The sequence below is a fragment of the Strix uralensis genome, chromosome 3 (assembly GCF_047716275.1).
Source record: "Strix uralensis isolate ZFMK-TIS-50842 chromosome 3, bStrUra1, whole genome shotgun sequence".
NCBI lineage: Eukaryota > Metazoa > Chordata > Aves > Strigiformes > Strigidae > Strix > Strix uralensis.
In genome coordinates, this window is record NC_133974.1 from 105,196,781 (window position 1) to 105,220,957 (window position 24,177).

At 36.5% G+C, this 24,177-nt stretch overlaps 1 protein-coding gene across 1 annotated transcript in view; it reads right to left on the reverse strand.

Annotated features, from left to right (window-relative positions):
• The window catches only part of USH2A (usherin), a 391,068-nt gene that overhangs the window by 271,758 nt on the left and 95,133 nt on the right, over positions 1-24,177 (reverse strand). Inside the window, exon 20 of the mRNA XM_074863712.1 lies at positions 14,483-14,713. Within this exon, the coding sequence (XP_074719813.1) occupies positions 14,483-14,713 (231 nt within the window). The remainder of the gene's footprint in view (positions 1-14,482; positions 14,714-24,177) is intronic.

Below are 24,177 nucleotides of genomic sequence, written 5' to 3' on the forward strand. Positions count from 1 at the left end.
ACTATAAAAATATAATTGCTTACCTTGAGAGGAGCAGTACAAGTGAAATGAAAAGGTCATAATAGGTCAATAATTATTTAAATTAAACTTACATCTTCCTTCATCCAATGGACCAACTCTAGCACACATAGAAATGGTGGTGATTTACCAGTTTAAAGAGACATATTAACATGTCAGCAAAGGGCTTAGCAGTAATTGGGTCAGCAATTTTAAGAAGTCAAGGTTCCAGGTTGTCAGCTTCTCCATTTATGCTCCCAATTAATCTTAAGGTATTATAGATCTTAAGTCAGTAAGCACAGATCTAACTACTTTCGATCAAATCTCATTTTGGGTATATACAGAGATAAAGTATAGTTAATTTTTGAGATTTTTCTACAATACAGCATATAATTCTCTAGAACGTCTTTAAATTTAAAAAAAAAAAAAAGTCATGCAACAATTCACTATCAAGCTCAATGAAGTTTCCAGTAATTTAGTATATGACATTTCTGTCACCATATTAAATGGTCCTTATACCAGAACAACATTATTTGGCACGTTTGCATTTTCATTCTAATAGTTATGCTAACAGTTGCTTTCTGAATTCTCAGTTGCTATACTGCACATCTACATCTGCTTTAGGGATCAAGTCCAGTGCATTTCATGGTAAGTATGAACAGATTGAGGAAAAGATAGGGACTCTGGAAAAGAAATGTGTAGTCCCATCCTATTCTAGAGAAGTATCTTGAAAAATAATTCATTTCAGAGGTATTTGTTTTCATAGTTGAAATAAACCAGTGTTGTACAGCCCAAAAAAACAAGGAAGGGGATTACACTTCACAAGTCAAAATAATAAGCTACGTGTAGCCAGTATCTAATCAAATACACATTATACTCTTTTAGTTCAATTTTTTAAAAAATATGCACTTACTGAAGAAAAACACTAGCAAGTAACATGTGAGAAAACATGTCATTCTAGAGTCAAAAGCACTGTGTGCTTCTTCCTGAGGATCCTATCCTATGACAAAGCTTACTATAATCTTTAGAAATCTTTAAAACACTGCAACTTCAACATACTTCTTAAGGCAGTGCATTTATTAAACAAATCACTAACACTCAGAAGTAGATGGTACTCCCTCCCCAAGATCTGCAAATTTGAACGGCAGCAGCACATTCGTATTTTTCTAAAATATTCTCTCTTAAGTAAATCTTTTATAACCATATTATCTTCATGCCAAATACTTTTTCATTATTGCTTTGAATAATTATTTTAAATCACTTTTATAATCTTAAATAACAAAAGTTTTTAAGTGTTTTGGTTCCTTCTTTCTGTGGATCAGAGATATGAATTTGTTAGAGTGTGGTTATCATGAAGTAAAAAAGATGGATGTCTAACTTTATCAATGCCAGGAAATAGCTCTTTGCAGGATGGTTAGCTAGGGGATAGTAGTGAAATTCTCAAAGAAAAATTACATTTGCATGGAGATTTTTCATCTTAGATATGTATGGGCTAAGAAGGCTCTTTCACTAAACTGGTCCTGGCCACCAAATTCTGATGGTGTGCTAGACACTAGAAAGGAAGGCAAAGAGTCTTTCTCTTGGTCTCTTAATTTTCTACCACTTGGTGCCTGGCAGTATGAAGAAAAAGATGACAACACCTTGAAGAACACAGAAGGAAGACAATCAAGGACATTACAATGGTCAAACCAGGAGTCAAAAAAAAAAAGGGAAAGGGGGGGCAGGGCAAGAAATAAATCATGGATAGTGCCAAAACAGGAAAAGGATGCAAAAGCAAAAGAAATAGGGGGGGAATTAAATAGAAAAACAGGAGAATCTATAACTACTAGTAAAAATTCTCCTTACAAATCCAGTTGAATATATGTGTTGCCAGTCAACACAGAATACAGGGGAAAAGCATGCACTCTATCCTTCACATACAGATGATCATCTAGTCCAGCAGTCAGTGTCTCTAATAGTTCAGATCAGAAAGAGATTTCATGAATATTAAAGACTTTTACTCACTGACATCTGTATTAGTCAGCAATGTTCCACATGATGGATATGTCTGGGATTCTCCTATGACATTGGAATTTTTTTTTAATTACTATTCATAATAAATATTTAGACCACATTGGGTTTGTAAAAGTAGACTCTCAAAATTTAGGAAATGAAAAACCAAAATTGTCTGCAAACAATTAATGCATACACAAATAGAGGATGAATAATGATATAGTCTGCAATTATACAAACACACATTTCCCATAAGATACCTGCCTCAAGGATTTTATGATGTTCAGCAACTAAGAGAGAATTCATGTAGCAAATAAGGGTTTTGTGCACAGAAGCCTGTCTTATTTGATGTAGTGCTCTGCGGATGTTTAATGAAAGAGGAAGGGGAGTATGAAAAGTGAACAGACAGTTTCATAGCTAGTGCAGTTCAATGTCACTCTGGAGAAATCTGTCCCTACCTCTGCCACAAAGTTCTTATGCAATGTGAGGCAAACTGCTTAAGTCAAACTTTTCAGATTTATTCACTTGTTATGCACTCTTCATTTTCTTGAGTGCTTGCATTTAAACAGCCCACAGAGATCTGTGGAAGTGTTAAGTGTTCCTCACTGAACAGGGGTCGGTGGAAACTCTAAACACATGAACTACTCTGAAAACTCTGGTCCTACCTCTGTAAAGCTGGGCACTCAAAACCAGTGTTCACTTCTTTTTTTTCTTTGCCCAAGTCCCCATTCATAAAACAAAACTAGTAAGTGTTGTAAAAGTGACTATCAATGATTACAAAGTACTCAGATACACCAATGAAAATAGCACAGGGAAACAAAAAATTAAAATCTGTATTTACCTAAGAATTAGATATATACAGTGAGACATACATCAAGCCATACACAGAACCATAAGAACTTTTAAAAGACAACAGCTGGTCCATACCATACACAGAACCTACAGAGAAGCTACTTTTTAAACAACTGATTACATGACATCATAACACATAAAAATTAAAAAGTTCAGTTAAGTTCATACCGCTTATTTTAACTCCATTTCCTAAATCTAGGTGCTTAATTTTGCAATCTTAATTTTTCCCATATGTACTAGTGCAGAAAGCCTTTTTTTCTCCAAATTACCACGGTCTAATCCTGAATGATATTTTTGTCATAATGGAATTATTCAGTCTATGATCTGATTGATTTTAGACCTTAAATACTGAATCTTAACACACGTAAATTTTTAATCCTTTAATTTCTCTATTCTGCCAGTAATTGATAACGACAGTCGTACTTAGACAAGGTCTTAATTTAATCGCCCTGAAAATCAATTAGAAGGTGAAAAGCTTCCTTATATTATTATTATGAAAATTTCCTGATCAAATTCACAATGCAATCATAATCAATGCATGACACTTCACACACTTTTAGTCAATACATAATTCAGTAGTTACGTCTTCATCATTTAAAAACAATATGGGAAGGAATCTGTATCTTAAAAGCAGGAATTTAAAGGTTCGGTATTAGTCAAATACAGTGTCTCAAGTCATCAGACTAAATAATCCTTTATAGAAATAGTCTAAATAAGCATGCACCAGAAAGCATTCATTTCACTTGAAGTATCTCACCAGCCAACATAGTGGTAATTACCTGCTGCACCCTTGTTGAAAACTGTCCATAGCATCAAAAGGAAAATATTGTCCCACTGTTAAATAGGAGAGGTGAATTAGCCGCCAGCAATGCTGAAACGGCAGAGGTTCTCAACACTTTCTTCACCTCTGTCTTCACCAGTACTGTTAGGCCCCAGGCCCTGAGAACAAAAATCCATGGTGATGCAAACACAGACCCACCATCAGTGAAGGAAGAGTTCTTATGCGAACTATTACAGGAGCGTGACCCCTACAAATCAATGGGCCCTGACATTATGTACCCGAGGATGTTAAGAGAGCTGGCTGACATGGTTGCGAGGCCTCTCTCCATAATCTTTGAAAAGTCGTGGAGACTGGGGGACATCCCAGAAGAGTGGACGAAGGCTAATGTCACCCTCATCTACAAGAAGGGCTTAAAGGAGGATCCAGGAAATAAGCCCATCAGTTTTACTTCAGTCACTGGGAAAGTTATGGAATGAATCCTCCTGGGGGCTATCACAAGCCAAATGCAGCACATGATTGGGAAAAGCCAGCATGGATTTACCAAGGGGAAATCATGCCTGACAAACCTGATTGCCTTCTACAACAAAGTAACCTGCTCAGTTGATGTGGGGCAAGTGGTGGACATTGTCTACCTGGATTCCTCCAAGGCTTTTGATATGGTTCCCCACAGCCTCCTCCTAGAGAAAATTGATGTGTTACGGTCTAGACAAGTGGTCTGTGAGATGAGTGGGGAACTGGCTGACAGGCTGCACCCAGAGGGTGGTGGTAAACAGCTCCTTTTCAAACTGGCAACCTGTCACAAGTGGGGTCCCCCTGGGCATCGATGTTGGGCTCAATCTTCATAAGTGACCTGGATGATGGGATCAAGTGTACTTTGATGAAGTTTGCCAATGATACAAAATTGAGTGGGGAAGTGGACACTTCAGAAGGGAGAGCCACTCTGCAGGAAAACCTGGATAGGTTGGAAGAGTGGGCTAACAAGAACCTTATGAAGTTCAGGAAAGTAAAATGTAAGGTCTTGCACCTGGGAAAACATAATCCAGGAGTGCAGCACAGGCTGGGATATACCTGGCTGGGGAGCAGCTTTGTAGAAAAGGACCTGGGGGTCCGGGTGGACAACCAGCTCAATATGAGTGAACAATGTGTTCTTGCGGCAAAAAAAGCCGACAGGATGTGGGGTTGCATCAACAAGGGCATCACCAGCAGAGATGAAGTCATTACCCCACTCTACTCAGCGCTTGTCAGTCCACACCTGGAATACTGTGTTCAGTTTTGGTCCCAGCTATACAAAAAAGATGTGGACAGGCTGGAGAGGGCCCAGAGAAGGGCCACAAAGATGATCAAAGACTGGGAAGCCTGCCATGTGAGGAAAGGCTGAGAGAATTGGGTTTGTTCAGCCTTGAGAAGAGTCTTAGGGGAGACCTTATCACCATGTTCCAGTATTTAAAGGGTGGCTACAAAGAAGATGGAGACTCACTTTTTACAAGGAGTCACATGGAAAAGTCAAGGGGTAATGGGTACAAGTTACTTTTAGTTACAAGTTACTTCACTCTAAAAGATGAACATCCATTGAACTACTGTTTTCTATGCTGAAACCTCCTTCAAGTTCTTTCTTTGATCTGTATCATTTCAGCCCTTGCTTTAACTAAAATGAAATGAGCCTCCATTTAGCACACAGTACATGGATCTCTCGCATGAAAAACTTCTGAGATACTTAGCACTTTCCCCCACCATCTTTTACTATTTTTTTAATTAAACTCCATGCATTTGTGTGGTTTCTACCTTCTAGATTTTTCTTTGTTAGTTAATTTCAGCAACTTTTATTTCCCTAAATCTCTCTCCTAACAAGTCCCTCCATCTTGCACCTTTACTTAGCAGTGCACAAGCGCAAAAGGAATCTCAGAAGATGTCATGCCTGAAGCAAAACACAGCGTTTCCATAACTGTTTATTTTCAGAGACATATATGAGGGTACCCACTATCCTTGTTGCACACAGAAGAGGCACAGAGTACAGAAAATCTCCTTGAACATTCTCCTTCCCTTCTTTGCTATTGTAAATACAGAATATAATCCCATCTTTGGCTTCTCCAGTGAGCTGAACAAATACATGACAACTCCATTCTTACCAAGGAAAGACCAAACTAGATATTAAAAAAATATTTTTTTTTCCACAGTCATTCTCATTAAATTCAATGAGCATTCTTTTTGCAGACTTCCATACAAAGTTCCTACATTAAATCCTATCAGCATTTTGTTTGGAGATGAGCAAGAAAAAGAAACACCAAATATATAGGTATGCTTTACTGGTGGAAATTAATCTTGTATAAAATAGCTTGGTACCTAAGTGGTTACACTTTCAGATTAGTTTATAAAAAATAAAAATTTGGTAGAGAGTAACTACTTTTATTACCCTTGACTAAACAATAATTGATAAAAACCTTTTCTTCTGCTAATTCTTAGGTTTGTCACCTACAGAGAGAATGCCCAAAACGTTTCAAAATTGTGAATCATGCTTGCACAAAATTAACAGAAGCACAACTAGAGTTGTCACAAAAGAGAAAGAATTTCTGTTTTACAGAGTACAGGTCATGTGTTATATTTGTGATAATCAAAAGACTCAGTTCTGTAACTGGTTTTGCACAAGCAGACAGCTGAAACTATGTTCTAGTCTGGGAAAGGGCTTTTCCACTGGCAGCTTTACATAACAATAGGAAAGCTACTGCTTTTACAACTTTCACAGCTGGGGCTACTACATGTTCTGAAAGTTTTCATGCTCAAACAGAAATAATTGTTTTTAACCACACAGTCCAGAATGCCACACAACACTGGCAAAAAAGTACTTTGGCACTAAAGCCAAGATGATGCAAAAAAACATTGTAGTTGCATGCCAAAGCTTGTGTTGCATAGTTGATCTGTTGAAGTGCAAGAGGTAAATAGAGAAATAATACAGAAGGGGAGAATCTTTTTTTTTTGCCCCCTCCCCTGTAGTGTCTACAATAAACCTTTTCTACAATAAAAAAATGGAAAAAGCAGATACTTGATACTGATAGAAAGTATGTCTGTGCCTAACAAAAACCAGCTCATCTTAGTGAAAATATTACCCCTGTAGCACTGGCAAGGTCAGCATCAGCTTGGCTTATTTGCTGCCTAAGTCCCTGTTGTGCATGTTCGAAAATGTTTTAAGTTGTTTTGTTCATAAAGCAGCACAGTTCACTTTGTTGTGCTGGATCACTTCTTCTCTGTACACAGCTCCTCTCTCGCTCCCTATCTTTAGGCTTCTTGGGATTCAGAAGGATGGAAGAAAGGAATGTGTTTTTCAAAATGAAGCTCTGAATTCATTTTAAATACTAGGACAAAATTCTACCTAAAATGTCTGTGCAAACAGTTCTCAGGCAGAAAAAAGGATGGTTCCCCGTCTTACTGAAACCAGCCACTTGACGGTGATATACAAGATCTTTATCTTTCTTTCACAGAAGATGAAGATGTGGGTTCAAACCATTCTTTTGCAAAGACAAGAGGAGAAAATGTAAGAAGTTGGCAGAAAAATTAAAAATAATTTCTAAGACGTCCTGTGGCAACAACCTAGCCAGAAATGACACAAAAAAAATGTCTCTCTTGGAGAGCTCTTTATTGTATGACTTAATATGAAAGTCTGAAAAATGAGTGGCACTATCAAAAGTTCCCTGAGATACAAGTAAGTTCTTCATGTCAGCTAAACAAATGCACTCTCTTCCTTTCTCTCTCAGTATTAGAAAGCTTGGTGTAAAAATTTATTTTGTAATGACGATTCTTAAAAAACTATATATAGAAAAAATCCCAGCAGAGACACAATACATAAAGCCAAACTAAGCAAAAGGTCAGATTTCTCTCCTGTTTAAATTCTCTTCACCTTTTTAGGGTAAGGCTGAAGCAAACAAATTTAATAGCATTTGCTGTAAAGTTGTGTCTATAGATCAGGGAAACTACAGGCTGGTCAGCCTAACCTTTGTCCCCAGGGACACTATGCAGGAGGCCATATTCAGACAAATGGGCTGACAGAAACCTTGTAAAATTCAAAAAAGGCAAATGCAAGTCCTGAAATGCAGTTTTGGGTACTCTGGCATAAAAAAAGATTCTGGCACGCTGGAACAAATCCAGTGTAGAGGCATGAAGGTAGTCAGAGGGCCAAAGTACATGACATGAGAAGAGGCCAAGAGAACAGGGTTTGTTTACTCTTAAGCATGGAAGGCTGGAGGAGATGATATTGCCTTCTCCACAGAAGGATCTAAAGAAGATGGAGCCACACTTTCTTGGAGCTATATAGTGACAGAGCAAAAGGCAACAGACACAAGTTCAAATACAGAAAATTCTGTATAGACATCAGGGGGAAAAGATTAACAAAAGGCTGGTCATATTGGAAACGGGAAGAGTACTTGGAAATATACTTAACTACATATGGAGATAAAACTCAACTAGACAAAGGCCTAAACAGGTCTAGCTGGACTCACTATGAGAAGGATGTTGAACCAGATGACTTCTCTTCCAACCAAAATTATTTTATTATTTTGGTATAGTGATTAAAACTGATTTCTAACCACCTCAAACCTTATCAGTAGTCATAAAAAGAAATACTAGAAAATATCTAGAGGAGAAAAAATAAAACAGAAACAAAACTTGTCCAACTCATGCAGCCTTCCCTCTTTATAGAAAATTGTCAAATCAGAACTCTATGCAAAGTTCCCAACAACAACAACAAAAAAGCAGCAGCTCTTCCCCTCTAAAAGTTATTTGGTGAAATGAACATTTTTCCTATTTTCATTGGGTTAATCTGAGTTTGTAATAGGATATATATTTGGAAAACATTCTTAGAGGTCAGAGAATCAATCCGCTTACTCCAAAGCTTACGCCAAAGCAGAATCAATTTTACCTAGGTTATTCCTGACAAATGCTCATTCAACTACTCTTTAAAACCTGCAGTGTCAGAGCTTTCCTTTCTTCCTCACAGCAATGTATTCCTTTGCTCAACTAACCTGAATCTTTTAGAAAAAAACTCTTGCGAGAAGACAATCTACCTTGCCATATTCTCAGCTTATTATGAGTGCATTGCTGCTTTACTCATAGTAGACATGGAGAAAAGTTCATTCTCTTCTTTTAAACTACACATTTTCATATATTCATATATATTTCATAAACACCATTATCATGTCTCCTTTTAGTCTTCATTTTTCTAAACTACACCATTTTCTTCAGACTTTCCTCTTACATTGTTTTTAGACCTCCAATCGTGTCCATTTTCTTGGTATTCAGTTGTAATGCATTCCATAAATTTCTGTTAGGATGCTGGAAAAGGCCTGTTTATTTGGCTCCATACACTAATGAAAATATTTGTGCCTTCTACCAACTATAAAATGTTTGCTCAAGATTATATGGAGTGGAATTTGTTTTACATTACAGCAAAGTAAGTTCACTGAGATGAAGAACCACGGAGAGATCCAACACTGAATGACCACAGCCATTCTCAGCACTTCTGCTCAGAACAAATGTAAACGATTCTTGTGCAGTGTTCCATGGCAAACTCATTAAGAAACATCATTACTGGAAAGATTCTCCACTCTGAGAAATGTGTGTGTATCTGAGTCAGAATTTGGCAGTAAAAACACTAGCACAGAATTATTTTTTTTTTAAATACACTTTTTTAAGACCACTTCATGACACTAAAAACGTCATTGTAAAAAAGCTCTACTTATAATGCTGAATATATGAACATCTTACCTCATGCAGTTATTTCCTAATTATTACAGAGCTGAATTTGCATCATGCAGAGGTTGGCAAAGAGTACATATTCCAGGCAAGACCCACTTCTTTTCAAGTGTAGTATCCTATTTCAGAAAGCTTGGATTCAAAGCAAGGCCAAACAAAAAAGTTTCTTCAGAGTAGACTGCATTTTGATCAGTATTACATGAGTATTTTTCTTTTTAAACAAGTAGCATCCAAGAGGAATCACATTAAAACAGTAGTAGCTAATTCAACTGTTTTTGAAATATTACAAAGAATCTTTCATTCACCTGAAAAAAATGAATTATTTTATCACTAAGTAAAGGCCTCCCTTCTCACATGGATCTGTAACTATAACTCCTGACATCAAGCTCAAATTGCATTTTAAGCAATGCATAAAGCATGCTTGGAGGATTTGTTTTGCTCCATTTCATAGAAAGAATATGTATATTATTTACAAAACCCAGTACAATGCCACAGAATTGTCAATTTATGTTCAATGTTATATTTGAAAAGTAGTCTTATTTTGAGAGGTCAGGAGGAATATAACCTTCCACACAACCATCTTGCTACTCTGTGATTTCTTTCTTTCATAGCAAATGAGTCACTCTTTACACAGTGAGAAGTTCTTACATACCCCTATAGTTTCTCTTACATACCCCTACTGAGTTTCTCTTCATGGAGCCCAACTATATCTTCATAGCATGGGGTCAAGAAGCTTTCTCGTTCGTTCACACATCCAACTGACTGCAATTTCTACCTTTCTAACTATAATACGCCCTATCCCATCAGCTCTGCCACAGACTCTCTGTCTGGCAATGGATCGATCAGAAGAAAGTTTCAAAAAGCGATTTACGTAATCCATGACTGTACTTTAGACAACTAAATTGCAGTCCTGAAACTCCTAGCTCAGATGTTGTTGTATCCCAGAGACATTCAGGGTTCAATTTTCACCCAGTTGCTCTTTGGGCCCAGAAGGCCCTTTATGAAATAGCTCAGTAGTTTGGCATCTATTTAACCAATAAAACCTGAAAACTAAACTTTCTTTTATCTGTCCTTAGGAACTTAATCCAGTATACTTGTTCTAGAAAAAAACTATTGCACAGCTTTCTTACAGGATCTTCTACAAAGTTTAAACAGTGGCATTTTTTCTATCTGAGGTGTACTATCCACCAACATACCCAATGGGGTGCACATGTGCTTTCTCAGGGAGTCATGTTTTCAAATAAAAATGTGATGCCCTACTCTCTGTAAAACAAAAAATTAAAGCTGCCTAACCCTCAGGAGATATTTATAAATTATGAATACTGAACAGAAGGTCGTGCCTCAAATTAGAACCAAACTTGATCCTAAGCAGGGCTCATTTACACAGGTCAAAATTCATAGATCGATTTTTATATCATCCATTCAGGCACCTCAAGTCCTAACCCTCAACCAAGGAGCAAAAAGGAACTGAGGAAAAACTCTTTCATAAATAAATCTGTTGGCTTGTTGTTGATATTCACACAAACACACACTTCAGCAGTTCAGTATCCTGTTTTCCACGGATTTTATTCAATGATCTCAAAGGTTTTTATTTGTAAGCCTTGGTACGCCTCTGCTAGAAAGTACATGAAGACCCTAACTTCCCTACAGAGCAAACTATTCTCACCCATTTGTTAGCAGTGAAAACCAGGTTAACACGACATCATGTTCATTACCTTCACCACTAGGCTTTTTTTGGACCTAGCCATTAGACTCAGTCATTAAAGAGATAATACAAGTATAATTTGAATTTAAAAGGTACTCATACACTTACTATTTACAGTTCTTTGAACTCCAAGCTCACCTGCCTACATCCTGTATAAAACAGACAGTACCTCTCTTGCTACTAGACAACCAGAAAGACAAACACAACAGTGTTACTGCAGCATTCTGACTCCAGACCAACAGCCACATCACACAAGCTGTACTGATAAAGCAAACCACACAAAATAACTGATTTGTAAAACCTTCTAAGCCATTTCTAGAGGGCCTTTTAAGTATAAACTCCTGCGTTAAGTAGAATCCGAACTTCAGCTCCCCATCTATTAAATCAGAATGATAGCACTTTGCTGTCTCATGGGAAAGATATGAAGATAAACACCTCAATACCCCAATCTTCAGAGTGATGGGAGACAGATGAGTTCCTTAGCTAAAACGAGAACACTAACAGTTCTTTTGCCTGGTGGTGTTTTGTAGATATAATGAATGCTGTTGTATCTAAGAATTTCAAGGGATACAAATAAATATTAAAAATCAAGTCTGCATCTTTTGGGACATATTATTACAGATGCCTAAAACACTTCTTCACAGTTTGAAGAGCTGGGACGTTGCATGTGGACAGTGCTGGCAGAAACAAGCCTTTTCTTTACCTGACTTCCTCTCATCTAATGTGTACTCAGAGCACATCTTCCTGTGCAGCTGGAGGCTTTGTTACAGACAGAAGGACGCTGCTTAGTGTAGCCAGTGTTTATTGCCTAACTTTTTTTTTTCTTTTTTAAAGATGAATTTGGAAAGTTTCCCAGATAATACATCTGCCCCTATTACTTGCACCTCAGAGTGTAAGACCAGCCAGGGAGGTAGTGAGGACAACTGCATTTATTAGCAGTGAATACACTGATCTATCTTTTTCTGGATTAGCAGTGGGAGATCCCAGACACACTAAGAAGTATCTGTCTGCTGACTGACATATACAAGCTGGCACATTTTTGTGTCAAAAATGTACACAGCTGCACACACACTAAAGCTGTTCCATCTATAAAGCACAATTGCCAACTGCTTGTCTTCAGATATGGGTAATAAGAGAGGGTCTGAACAAGAAAACGAGTGCAGAGCACAATTAAAGAATAGTTTTTATTCCCTTAAGTGTCTTTCTAAACTCTCCTGGATTTGCTATCATTTTCCCTCCATCATGTTTTAGAAGAAGGATTGACGATCTACTTAGAAAAACCCAGATTTATATTTATCAAAAACTTTACTGAGTTGCCAAGTACCTGAATTAACACATTTTTAGGTACCAAAACAGGCTGATTTAACCTGATTGTCAGTCATTACCAGCAGATGTCTGGACAAATTGCCTAGGGTGTTTTGGTTCTAGGTCGTCTCCAAATATTCAGTCTAATAGCTGGTCAAAAATAACACAATCCAAAGTAATGATAAATTATATTTATCCACACAGCATTATCAGCCATCAGGTGCCAGTACACAGGGAGCTTTATTTTAACATCATCTCCCAATCAGTCTGTCCAAACTCTCTCAAATCACCTCAGTCATCACAATAAACCTTATTCAAGGCCTCAGTCTCATCTTATGGAGCATAACTGAACCCCAGACTGAATGAGCACTTGGGTAGATTAGTGTCACGCTTGCTTGGTTACAAATAGACAGATATGTTAACAATCTCAGTAGTGCAACACCCTCTTCCCCAACACTCTCAGAGACTTCTGATGAGAAATAGGAAATTCAGAGATACCCACAGTTCTTTACCTGCCTGATTAAAATATGTAACTATACCACAGTGATGGAGCTGATTGAAGCTCCCGTGAGAAAAACTGCAGCTCACAATTCCTTTGGTGTTTAGATCATCACAACTGACAACAGAAGAAACACATCAAATATTTTTTTACTAAATATACAGTAAAGGGTGCAAACTCCGATGTCAGGAAAACCATCGAGCAATTTGGATGAGGAAAGGAGCCCAACAGCTGTTCCTACAGATTCCTGCACAAAGACAGGTTTTGCAAGTGAACATGGTGTCAATATTTAACTAACACGTTATCACTTGTTATTATTTGAGTATCAGTCAAGTAAGCACCTAGCAAGAAAAAAAATGGAAGTGATCTTCAACTTTTTTTTAAAAATCAGATTCACTGAGCGATCATGGATCAAGAAGGTGATTTTTGTTTTAAACAAAAACTGAATTTGCACACACATACTTGCAAGTACCAAGATAGCTCACATATTCTTGCCAGAATTACCTGTGGTGACCCTGAAGACAAGGGATGTCAGCTCAGTACTCTTCAAATCTTCAGCATTCTTTTGTATGTCAACAATGCTGCGTGTTTTTTGCAGCCCTTATCTGTCTTAACAAACAAAGCTTAGAACCAGGTTAAGTTGTATCACGCTGTGGTGTGGCCTTCGCACTATCAGCATGCCACCTAATGCTTGCTCTCACTATTGCCCAGATCCCTTTTGGATTTCCCCTTGGTGCTGTCAGTCTCACAACTATATATATATATATATACACACACACACACAGACATACACAAACAGACATACACACACCCAGACCCCTTTCATATATACCTTTTTTTTAAACCTTCAGCTCTGCCATTTCTTCTTTTAAACATTCATACTTCATGCACATCAATGCAATATTTCACTTACAGACCTCTACAACATCTCAAACATCCAACCAGGTTCATTTTCCCAAAAACCATACTGTCTATATCTTTGCTTTATCCCAGAAGTGAAGACATCAGCAAATGATGAGAATCACAGAATACAGGATAATTGGTCTGCTTCAATCTGAAAAAATCCCAGTTCCAAAATAAATAACTAATCAGAAAAGAGAGAAGATAATACCCAAAGGCCCTGAAACAGCAGACTTCCATCAGATAGGCAGATTGACAAAACAAACAGGACCACAACACAAATGTTCTGAACATGGAAGAGAATACTTTTTGAGTGCTTATGCAACCTCAGGAATCCTCAAAAAGACAGCAAAGAAAACACGCCTTAGTATTCACAGCAAATTAATTAAAAAGGTTTTTTTTCCCAGAAGAATAAATAAAATCTCTCACATTTAGCACTAGGATATCAGTCAAATATGGAACAACATTCACCATCATGTACATCTCTATGTCCAAAGGCAAGAGAATACAAATCCCACATGTCCAATAATGTTTTCCACAGGTTTTTTTATGTGAGAATCAAAATAGCCCACACATCACTAACAATCACACTATGCTCATAAATTAAAAACTACAGATTTTACCATGAAAATTATACAGAACATGATAATAAATAGTAAAACAAATGTAGAGTACAATTGGTATGTTTTCTAAGTCATTTAAATTCATTTACCTGTAAAGTAAGTATTGGTGGGAAGAGTGGAACTAGTGAATCTGTAATATCCATTTCCTGGGAAACGGATCCCTTTCACTACTTCTGTATTCAATGTAGCTAAAGACGAATCCATCCTTTCCACCTGGTAGATGGGAGAAGGCCCATTGAGTTCTTCAGGTTCGTTCCAATTTATCTTTACCATTGTGCTGTTTATTCCTTCAACACGAGGGGCACTAAGTTTTCTTGGAGCTGTGCATAAAAAAAAAATCTAGGTATCATTTTCTATAATACTTGGGAAATTATTTATTGCAGATAACATTTTTTGCAAAACATCCTGCTTCAGTTTCTGATCATCTTAAGAATAAACACAGATATGCATAGAAGCCTAACTAGAAGAAAAAAAACCCATTCTTAATCTTTATAAGAACTTGCTTTCAATTCCACAAGAACTACCTTATGTGTTTACTCTGGCTTTGGATAAATGTCTCTAGTATTATATCAAAAATACTGGTTTTTTTCGTAATCTTTAAGAATCTGAATCAACATCTTCATAAAAAGTATATTTGTATTCCTTCCTTGATTAGCCTCTCATGCCATGCTCACTATGACCATGTATCTGTATGACTTTCAGCATTGGATTTCAGTGAAATACCAGAGGAGAATCTGAACAGTTAATTAACTCTTGTTACATCTCAGCAGTATGGTACATGACAACACGAATCTTTCATCACTGAACTTATCCTTGTCAACAGGAGCGGAACAGCTATCCGTCCACAATACTGAAGGCCGATCAGGTTGTTTTCCTCATGGTGTGCACACAAGACATTTAGCATATGTTCAGATAATTATTCAGTTCAAGAAAATGGTCCTCTCTAACTTCTCCACCACACTGGTGGCCCAATAAGACTCCATACAAGGTTGTTTCCACAAAGGTATCAGCATAAGATAATTTTATGTTATTACAGTGATCCTCCTACCATTAAAAACCAATACTCTGATATTCTTTTAAACATTCTGATAGCGTTGGTCACTCTATAGCTGAGTTATGAGCAACAAATTTTTTTTTTTTTAAATCCTGTACAGTAAGCCACTGGAGGGCAGCATGACCTGTTTGGATAATGACATGATGGCCATACAGGTGGGAAAGAAATGGACCATCACTGAAACAATAAAAGAGATCATCTGGAGAGTACAAGAACATTCTACTGCCTATAGAATTTATATCCATCTTATCTTGCCTTTTTCTTCTTCCCTTCTTTCCCTGATAAAGAAAAGGATTTAACAGAAACTTCATTTGTACCCAGGAAGTGAAATACAATGACAACTTGTAGAAACTACTTGTTCCCATAATGACACAGTAAAGAGCAATAAACGCCTTTCAAGAACAATAAAACCTGAATTAAAATATGGGCCTTCAAAATCTGACATATTACTTCATAGCACAGCATTGTACATAGTGTGAGTTCTTTAGAGAAAGAGAGATCTCTTCATTTAGAATGAATTAATAACATCCTTTTAAACATTCGTGCATTTCCAAGATCATTAACATATTCTTCATTTTTCCTATTTGCCCGTAGCATGTTGCTTGCTTCTTTCTTTCTTTCTTTGCTTCCCCTCTAACTTGATAAATATTCTTCTTGGAGAAGGCATGGAGTGGGGGAACTGGGAGACTGCCAATGGCACTATGTGCTGTAAATTCCTGCTTAGGCATCATTTATGACTTCACAATCTAATTAGTATCTCACACTATGGTAGAAATTTACAATGTCAAAATTGAAGTAATGCAGCGTGAGGTCATAAGCTTTTCTGCATAAGTAGGGCACAGCACTAATGAATTGTGGTATTAATGCACAAGTTTAAATAGAAAACATGACTTAACAATCAAAACTTCACCTCTGAGGAACTAGTGTACGTCAGCATTTTAAATGCGAACATAAGAGGTTGAGCTCTCCAGTTCAGCTTACTGATGGTAAAACAGAAATACTAAAATTCATTATTTGTAAAACGCATACAGCTAACTAACACTCATGACAATAACTATATCTTCCTTTAAAGTCTAGTATTAATAAACGGCAGTTACTTGGACCATAATTATGGCATCTCTGATACCCAAACCTGAAGCTTTTATGGGGCTTATGCAATTAACTACTTAAATGCATCGTAACACTTGCTTCTCTGACAGGGAAGTATTGATTTTTTAATCATTTTCAAGTCTCCTCTAGCACAAATAAATGTACTACAGTTACAGTTAATGCACTGTGTACATGCATTAAACACTGGCATGACACAATTTATTATTTTGTGATATATGAAACAGAAGCTTACCCTTTCAGAAAGTAACATCCTTGCTATAACATTAGTCCTTAAACTACAGTCTCATTGATGCTTGAGAATTCTTGTGCATCAGGACAGTGGAAGACTGTACATAATAGGTTACATAAGTTAAAAAAGAAATCAAAACTGAAAACCAAACTCCGCACAGGAACAGACAGGGCTGAAAATAAATCTGTAGCACTAGCCCAGCAGGGTACTAAATGCTGAAATTAAAAATATTCAAGACTAAAAGATACAGTATATATTTTCCTAAAGGTGTCACTGTGGTACCTGTAGCTACTTTCTGAAAGATGAATCGACTATAATTTTACCTATTTAATTTTTTTTAGTCACGTTCTGTTAAGACACATCTGTCAAAATAATGAGCATACTACATTTTAGTGGATTCAAAGTCACATTTTGTGTATTTTAATTATGTAGTTTTAATGTCTTGCTATATAATACATATTTAATATATTATAAAGCTAAAACAGTATTTAAAAGCCCATGATTGCTGCATGCCATTGTGTAGCAGAGGGCACAAAAAAGACCAATAAAGACAGATGGTCCATACAGCTTATGTTGAAGTCATATATCTAAATATAGATGTTGCTACACAGGTCATTACAAATAAGCCCTTCCCATGTGTTTACGCACACACATGTATACAAAAATGAAGTTGGTAAGTAAAGAGCAGTTAATTTTGTTTTGTTTGAAATAATATCATTTTAGTTTTAGACCTGAAGACAGATGCCAGCATTTCACTCTGAACAGATGGTAATTCCATCTAATAGTGCATCTCTGTATTAGTAAGGTCTGTTGTGTATACAAACAGTAATAAACACTAGGTAAGGATCAAAATAAATTTTAATTGTTGACATTAAATTCTGGCAGCCACGGTTCTAAGGATACAATACTCCTTTCTCAAGTCTGTCAGGTTTACTAATACAACTGTTAAAGCTTTTCCATACTCTGCCAGATTCTTGTCCCAGGAATAACATATTTACACTGTGGCTAAATTTAACAGGCTTACATATGTTTGAATAGCTACTGCTCAGCATACTGTAGGTAGATATTTGTGTACCCTTCCACAGAAGCCTTCGTCTCTCACAATTAGCCACTTTGAACAGTTTGGGAAGGTAACAGTAAGAAAAAGGATACGGTTTTTAATTATTCTTCAGTTGAATTCAAAATGCATACATACAAATCAAAACAGAAATATTCAGCAAATTTGAGGACAAAAACTTAAAGAAATTATTTTTTTTTCATCTTGGAGTTTACCTTGCTGGTAAAATTACATGCCTCACTACTGGTCATCCATTTCATTTCTGCTATGAGTTATTAGACCAGAGGACCCCAAGATTGACATAGCATTTCTGGTATGATCTCTTCTTTCTCTGTGCTTCACAACAGTATCAGTCATTTCAATGGTAAATGAGTCAAGAAATAATATTTAAGTCTTCTGACAATATTTTGATTTTTTAAAAGATTCTTTAGAGTCCATTTTGGACTCTTCCGCAGAACAGAATAAAACCCACCCACAACAGACATCAAAAGAAAATTTAATAACACATATATGTTACAACCATATTTCTTTAAAAATAGATGTAATACACAATATTTTTTAAAAATCGTGAAAAATATATTGCTTCCACCATATGGGACAACCAACGACTCACCAACCGATTTAAGATGCAGCATATTGAGCTGACCATATGTTACAGTGCTGTTGAATGGCTGAGTGATTCATGCCCGTCACATTCTAGTATATCAATTAAAGCTCCTTGAAGTCTGCATGATTTGTGTCTCTGTTATTAAACCCTGCTAATTCATCCCACTTACACATCTGTTATAAATCTCTAGGAGTGCTGCATGATTCATGGCAATCTGTGAGCATGGTACAGCAAATTCTTCTCCTTGTAATTAACAGTAAATTGTTTTACTGCCATGCAATGAATTTTTCAGTTATATTGCAAATGAACTCCTAAATGCACGGTTCTTTCCTAAGAACTGACTTATATTATTAGGCAATTAAAAAGTATTGCTTTGAACCAAAAGCTTTTAATCAAGAGGAATGCAACTTAAACATAGCTTAAAAACCTTGCAAATTTGACACAGAGGAAAAAGAACAAACTGAGCTATTTTCTGAAGTATAATATATGGTTGGTAGGGGAGAAGAAACAAATAACTTGAGTCCCTGCTAATTTTCTGAAACTCAAAGAGCAGTTTAACTACAGCTTGAACACTTGGCAAGACAAGTTTGAGCAGATACTATTTATCTCAGAAGTTACTTAAGTCATCTGTCATTATGAAATTTCTCAGATTACTTTACACTTTTTTAATTGTAAAACAGTGTCTTTATTCTTGAAATAAATAATTGGATAATTAGCCAAGCTGAATCATCAGAGGATTCCAATGCTGCTCAAGTGTTCTTGTCAAAGGTGAAGCAAATTCATTTCAGCTTTGCCTCTGCAGCTTTATGAAGAGGCTTTGATTTTTTTCCTGCTACATTCTTGGCAGCAGCCTCAAATTCATGAGTCCATACATCAAGTCAGTAGTTTAACAACAAATGAAATTAAATTCAAAGAAGGGAAACTAATTGAAGGACAGCAACAAAAGTGTTTGGTAATGTGCTTTTTAATATGGCATGCCACATTTGCATGATAATTTTTCCTTTTTAGCATGGAGCAGAAAGTGACTAGCTTAATGAGGGATTATTCAAGACAGGAATGAACAAAATGCATTCATAACTAAGAACAAAGATTGTATTATGAAACGGAAACAGGCAACTGCCGAGAAGTAACTGGATGATTGGTTTATGCATTATGAATAAAAAGGTAGAAAAATATTTATATTAGTATTCACTAATGACTATATATACAAGATTGTTGTAATTAAAATTATAAATTAACATATTAAGAGTGCTTGTTTAATCACTTTGGGTCCTATTCACAATGAAGAGACTTATGTACATGCATGCAAAACAATCTGTGTTTTCAGGCCAGCAGCACATGGCCCTCGTATTTCTCTTCTGTAACAAAGGAAAATATACATTCCTTATTACCTGTTTAATGGGTATTTGTGATTTTAAAATTGAGGCATAGAATTTTGTAGAAAAGCAGTCTATGACAGACATAAACAAATGCTGTGTTGCCATGACAAATGGGTTGAGGGTTTTGAAAAGGGTTTACACCAGACCTTATGAATGGAAAAAATGGACAAATTACTCAGATTAAAAGGGTAATCAAAAAGAAAACGACATCAAGGGGTGTAAGACAGCCCAGAAAGCCCATCAGCATCATTATCCCAGCAAACCCAGAGGCAACTCCAAAGCCACCAATACAACTGCTTGAGAAGTCTGCCAAGAAGCCAGATGCAGCCGGTACTGGAAGAATATCTTCTACAAATTATCTTCTGAACCCTGTAATTGCCATCAAAAGCAAAGGATCAGGAATACAATGTGCTGGGGTAAATGGCAGCAATCACAAAGCCATACTTTGGTGTGTATTAAAAATGTTTTTTAAATGAAGTTTAGAAAAAAATTAAGAAGGGCAAAAGAAAGACGAACTTAATTACAAGAAATAAGCTCAGTCACACAGTAGTTAATGAAACATAGCTGTATAGATTGTTTAAGGCACCCTTTGACTATCTGATTTGAGAGGGGTAGCATAAACAATTGTACTAGTCCAAGCACTCACATGGCTAATTCCATCCTGTTGAAATGTCAGAAATTGCTTAGAATAAAAAGGTGTTTCTCTGCCTAACTGAAAGATTTGGAAAACATGCCTGTTTTTTCTTGGTAGATGCTGAAAAAAATAATGCAACTAATTCATAATTTTATGAAAATATATTGTTCACAAAAATCACTTGTAAGGGACCAGGTCTTTCACTGGTACCAGCTAGTATAGTTCTATAGATTCCAAGGTACCAGCTCAGAATCCTACATGAGATAAAACCACAGAGCAAAAAGCACCTTCGAAAATCAAAAAATAGCCTAAGACCTGGTAACAACAGGCTGAATGCTGTTCTCAAAAATAAACAGGAATTTGAACTCAGCAGAACCTGGAGAAAGGAATAAAGTAAAATGTGGCTCTAAGTGTTGAGATGAAAAAATGTGTAATTACTGTCCAGTATTGCTTTCAGTCACATACATGCAGTTCCACTTGATGATCTTGGGGTAGCAAAGACAAAAACAAAGCTCAAATTGGATTCCAAATTTTCAAAGTATTAAAAATGAACTTATTCCTCATCTATTGGCCAAGGTTTTCAATAGTATGTGCACAATATTGCAGTGCATAAAGAGTATTTAAAATACCACAAGGATTGTGGAATGCACATCCTCTTAATTTAACGTTTAAAAGACTGATCGAAAAAGTATGAAACACTTTCTAATTATCTGAGTCTTTAAAAAACAACTGTTTGTGTATTTGTATCTGAACATACCAAATTGAGGTTCTCTTCCTGTCCAGTCATCATCTCTTTGAGTAGCAGAGATGGGTTAATTCTTTTCCTCCATTACCTTGGCATGCTTGCTTTGATCTTTCATCCCAATACTGTATTACCACGTAACGTTGATCTTCCAACACGTTTTACCATTCTTGGAGCTGGTCACAGATCAGGCATACCTGCGCAAGTTCTTTTATTTATCACACCTATTCTTCTTCCTGGTTTCATATGCATTTGTGACAGTCTCCACTCAGCTTTTTTATAAAATAATTCAAGTGTTAATAATTCCGTTTTGTTTGCTTCCTCATTCTCTCTCCTCACATTCTTCTGGCTTGTCTTCTTTTATTACCACTTACAAATATCGTGGGTGTATATATTGGTGAAGAGGAGATTTTTTGCCAGTCTGACAGACTCAAGGACATATGGCTGATTTTAGTTTTCTTTCACTCTCCTCCTGCAAAGCTACTCATGAGATATCCCCAGTACAGATGCCTATACTGAACCAGGTTAGAAGGGATCTACTTGTTATGTTTGCTTCTGGATTATTTTAACCAGTTCTAAGTTATACTCCAAAAGACTTCTCACTGAAAGATAAGCAGACTGTTCCTGATGTTTCTGCTCCCTTAGGTCTTACCCCTAAATTCTGTCCCTGACTGCAGAAGTCTCTTTTCTTTGCCTTTTAAATTCTCTCTCAAAATCTCTTACTCTTATTTCTCAGCATTTTTGTTTCTTATGATTTCATGCCCTTGTTTCTGCCTTTGTTTTTATTTGCAGTATTAGGCCATATTAAAAAAACATGTTGTCAGAGAAAAAGAAGAATGTTAGATTATGAAGAGTACCTTTTTTTTATAGCTAGTCTTCAAATTAATCTAATGGATATGAACAACACCTAAAAATTGCTTAAGACTTCTAGTGGCAAATTTTAGAAAACATTAGCAATTCCAAAAGCAAGCCCCTTGCTAATATACATCAGCTGGACATGCCAAGATCAGTCATCAAAATACCCATTGATTTAAATGCTCCACGTGATAAATCAGTATACTCCACACATGGAAGGAGTAGAGATGGTTTTCCATTATCCTCCTCAGGATCAGAGGAGAAGAATTAGTCTAATTTAGAATAACCTCTAGCCCATCTTGGAACACAACTCAAAGCTCCTGGATTGTGTTACGATGCAACAGGACCATCATGCTGGAGCACATTTCAGTCAAGACTTCCTCCAGAAAGCTCTCTTTGCCAGGGCATGGAGGGGGAGACTGGCGTCCAGCCAGGAAGGCTGTCTGTGTGCCAGGGAGACATTCCTTCATGAAACAGAACTCCTCAACAGTCCTAGAAAGGCAATTTAAATTTAATTTTGCACTGTTCAATGACACAAAAAGATATTAATGGACTAAGACTTGATCATTTATTTTTACAAATGATGGGGACTGGTTTCTCCTAACTTTGTTCCAAGTTTGAACTCACTTTGATCTAGAATTCATCACATAATTAGTGTTTCCTTTAAATTTTCTTTGGAAACAGTTTTACAGAACTTCACAAAATGGAACGTGCGCACACACACACACAAAACCCTGGATGGAGAGTATTAAACAATTTTCTCCAGAAATTAAAAATATGAATGGTGGAAGATAAAATTGTGTGGAAAATTTAAGTATTTTACTCTTTAGTTTGTCATAATTTAAGACACTGCATTAATGTGCTTTAAAAACATAAAAGGAACCCAATACAGGACTGATTCTTTGCTTTCAAGGCTGACAACAAGCAGGAAAAGGCTACACTGCAAAGCAGCTAATAAATGGGGACATGTCCGTTATTCTATTTTGTATTCTCCTGTCTTCTCTAATGTGATAGGTCTCTAAGTATTAACACAACCAGGGAGGAGATGGTCATAAACAAGCTGTCAAGCATAACTAAACTCTTGTTTCTGAATCTTTTAATAAATGTATAAACGCAAAGTTGGATCATTTGTAGTAATAATGTGTGTGTTTAGGCCATATTTGTTTCCACGGTTATCAGCAAGACTGGAACGCTGTTCCTTGCACAGCTGTTTGGTATGGGATAAACTCATACAAGTAGTAGGCTCTGTAGATGTTCAGCTTGAAACTTTAAGAGGTACCAGTATGAGGAAATAAAATACATTTTGAAATCAGCAATTCAGCAAGAGAGAAAAATGACAGAACAACCTTTGCCCAATGGAACACAAAGACAATATGGTGAATCAAGGAACAAATACCTTCCGCTTGTGAACAAATGGAAAGGCAGTTAAATAAACAGACAGATGAAGAACAGAGAGCAGACTAGAGATAATATCCCAATAGCTTAAATTCGACTTCAGTTTATGTATATAAAGCTCCCTATTTACTGGTTTTGGGTAACTCTTCATTCCCTGGCTGGAAGCTCCTATATCTCTTCACTGATTACACAGAGGAGCTTTGATGGAATTCAGTCAACTGAAATACAGCGCAGGGAGCCCGGAAACACATTCTGCACAGCAGATATTTTCAGATTTCTTCCTATGGGAGACCAAATTACATAAGAGAGGCAATTTCAAAGATCACATCACAACATCCATATGACACCACCACTAATTGCTTAACTAAAAACGTTAATATTGTGAAAGTAATTAATGTGTTTTAAATGCCTATACAAAAGGAAACTACAATGTTGAGCAGTCAGCTCTCTGCAGGTGACCACCAGTATGTCACATAGCATGGATTTTGAGCCTATAGTTATAGTATTAAAGAGCTGTACTGACTACCTTCTTCCATGAATAAAGAGACTTGTGAAGCTGATTTTCCTAACAATTTCTATCTTAAAACCCTCTTGATCCTCTGATGTCTAAGAAGTGAGTTCATGACAGTTTTTTCTTCAAAGTACATACAGGCTTTCTCCATCTCTGTTCTGTACTGATGCTTATTTTCCCCTAAATTTGTAGAAAGTTAGCACCTTTGAAA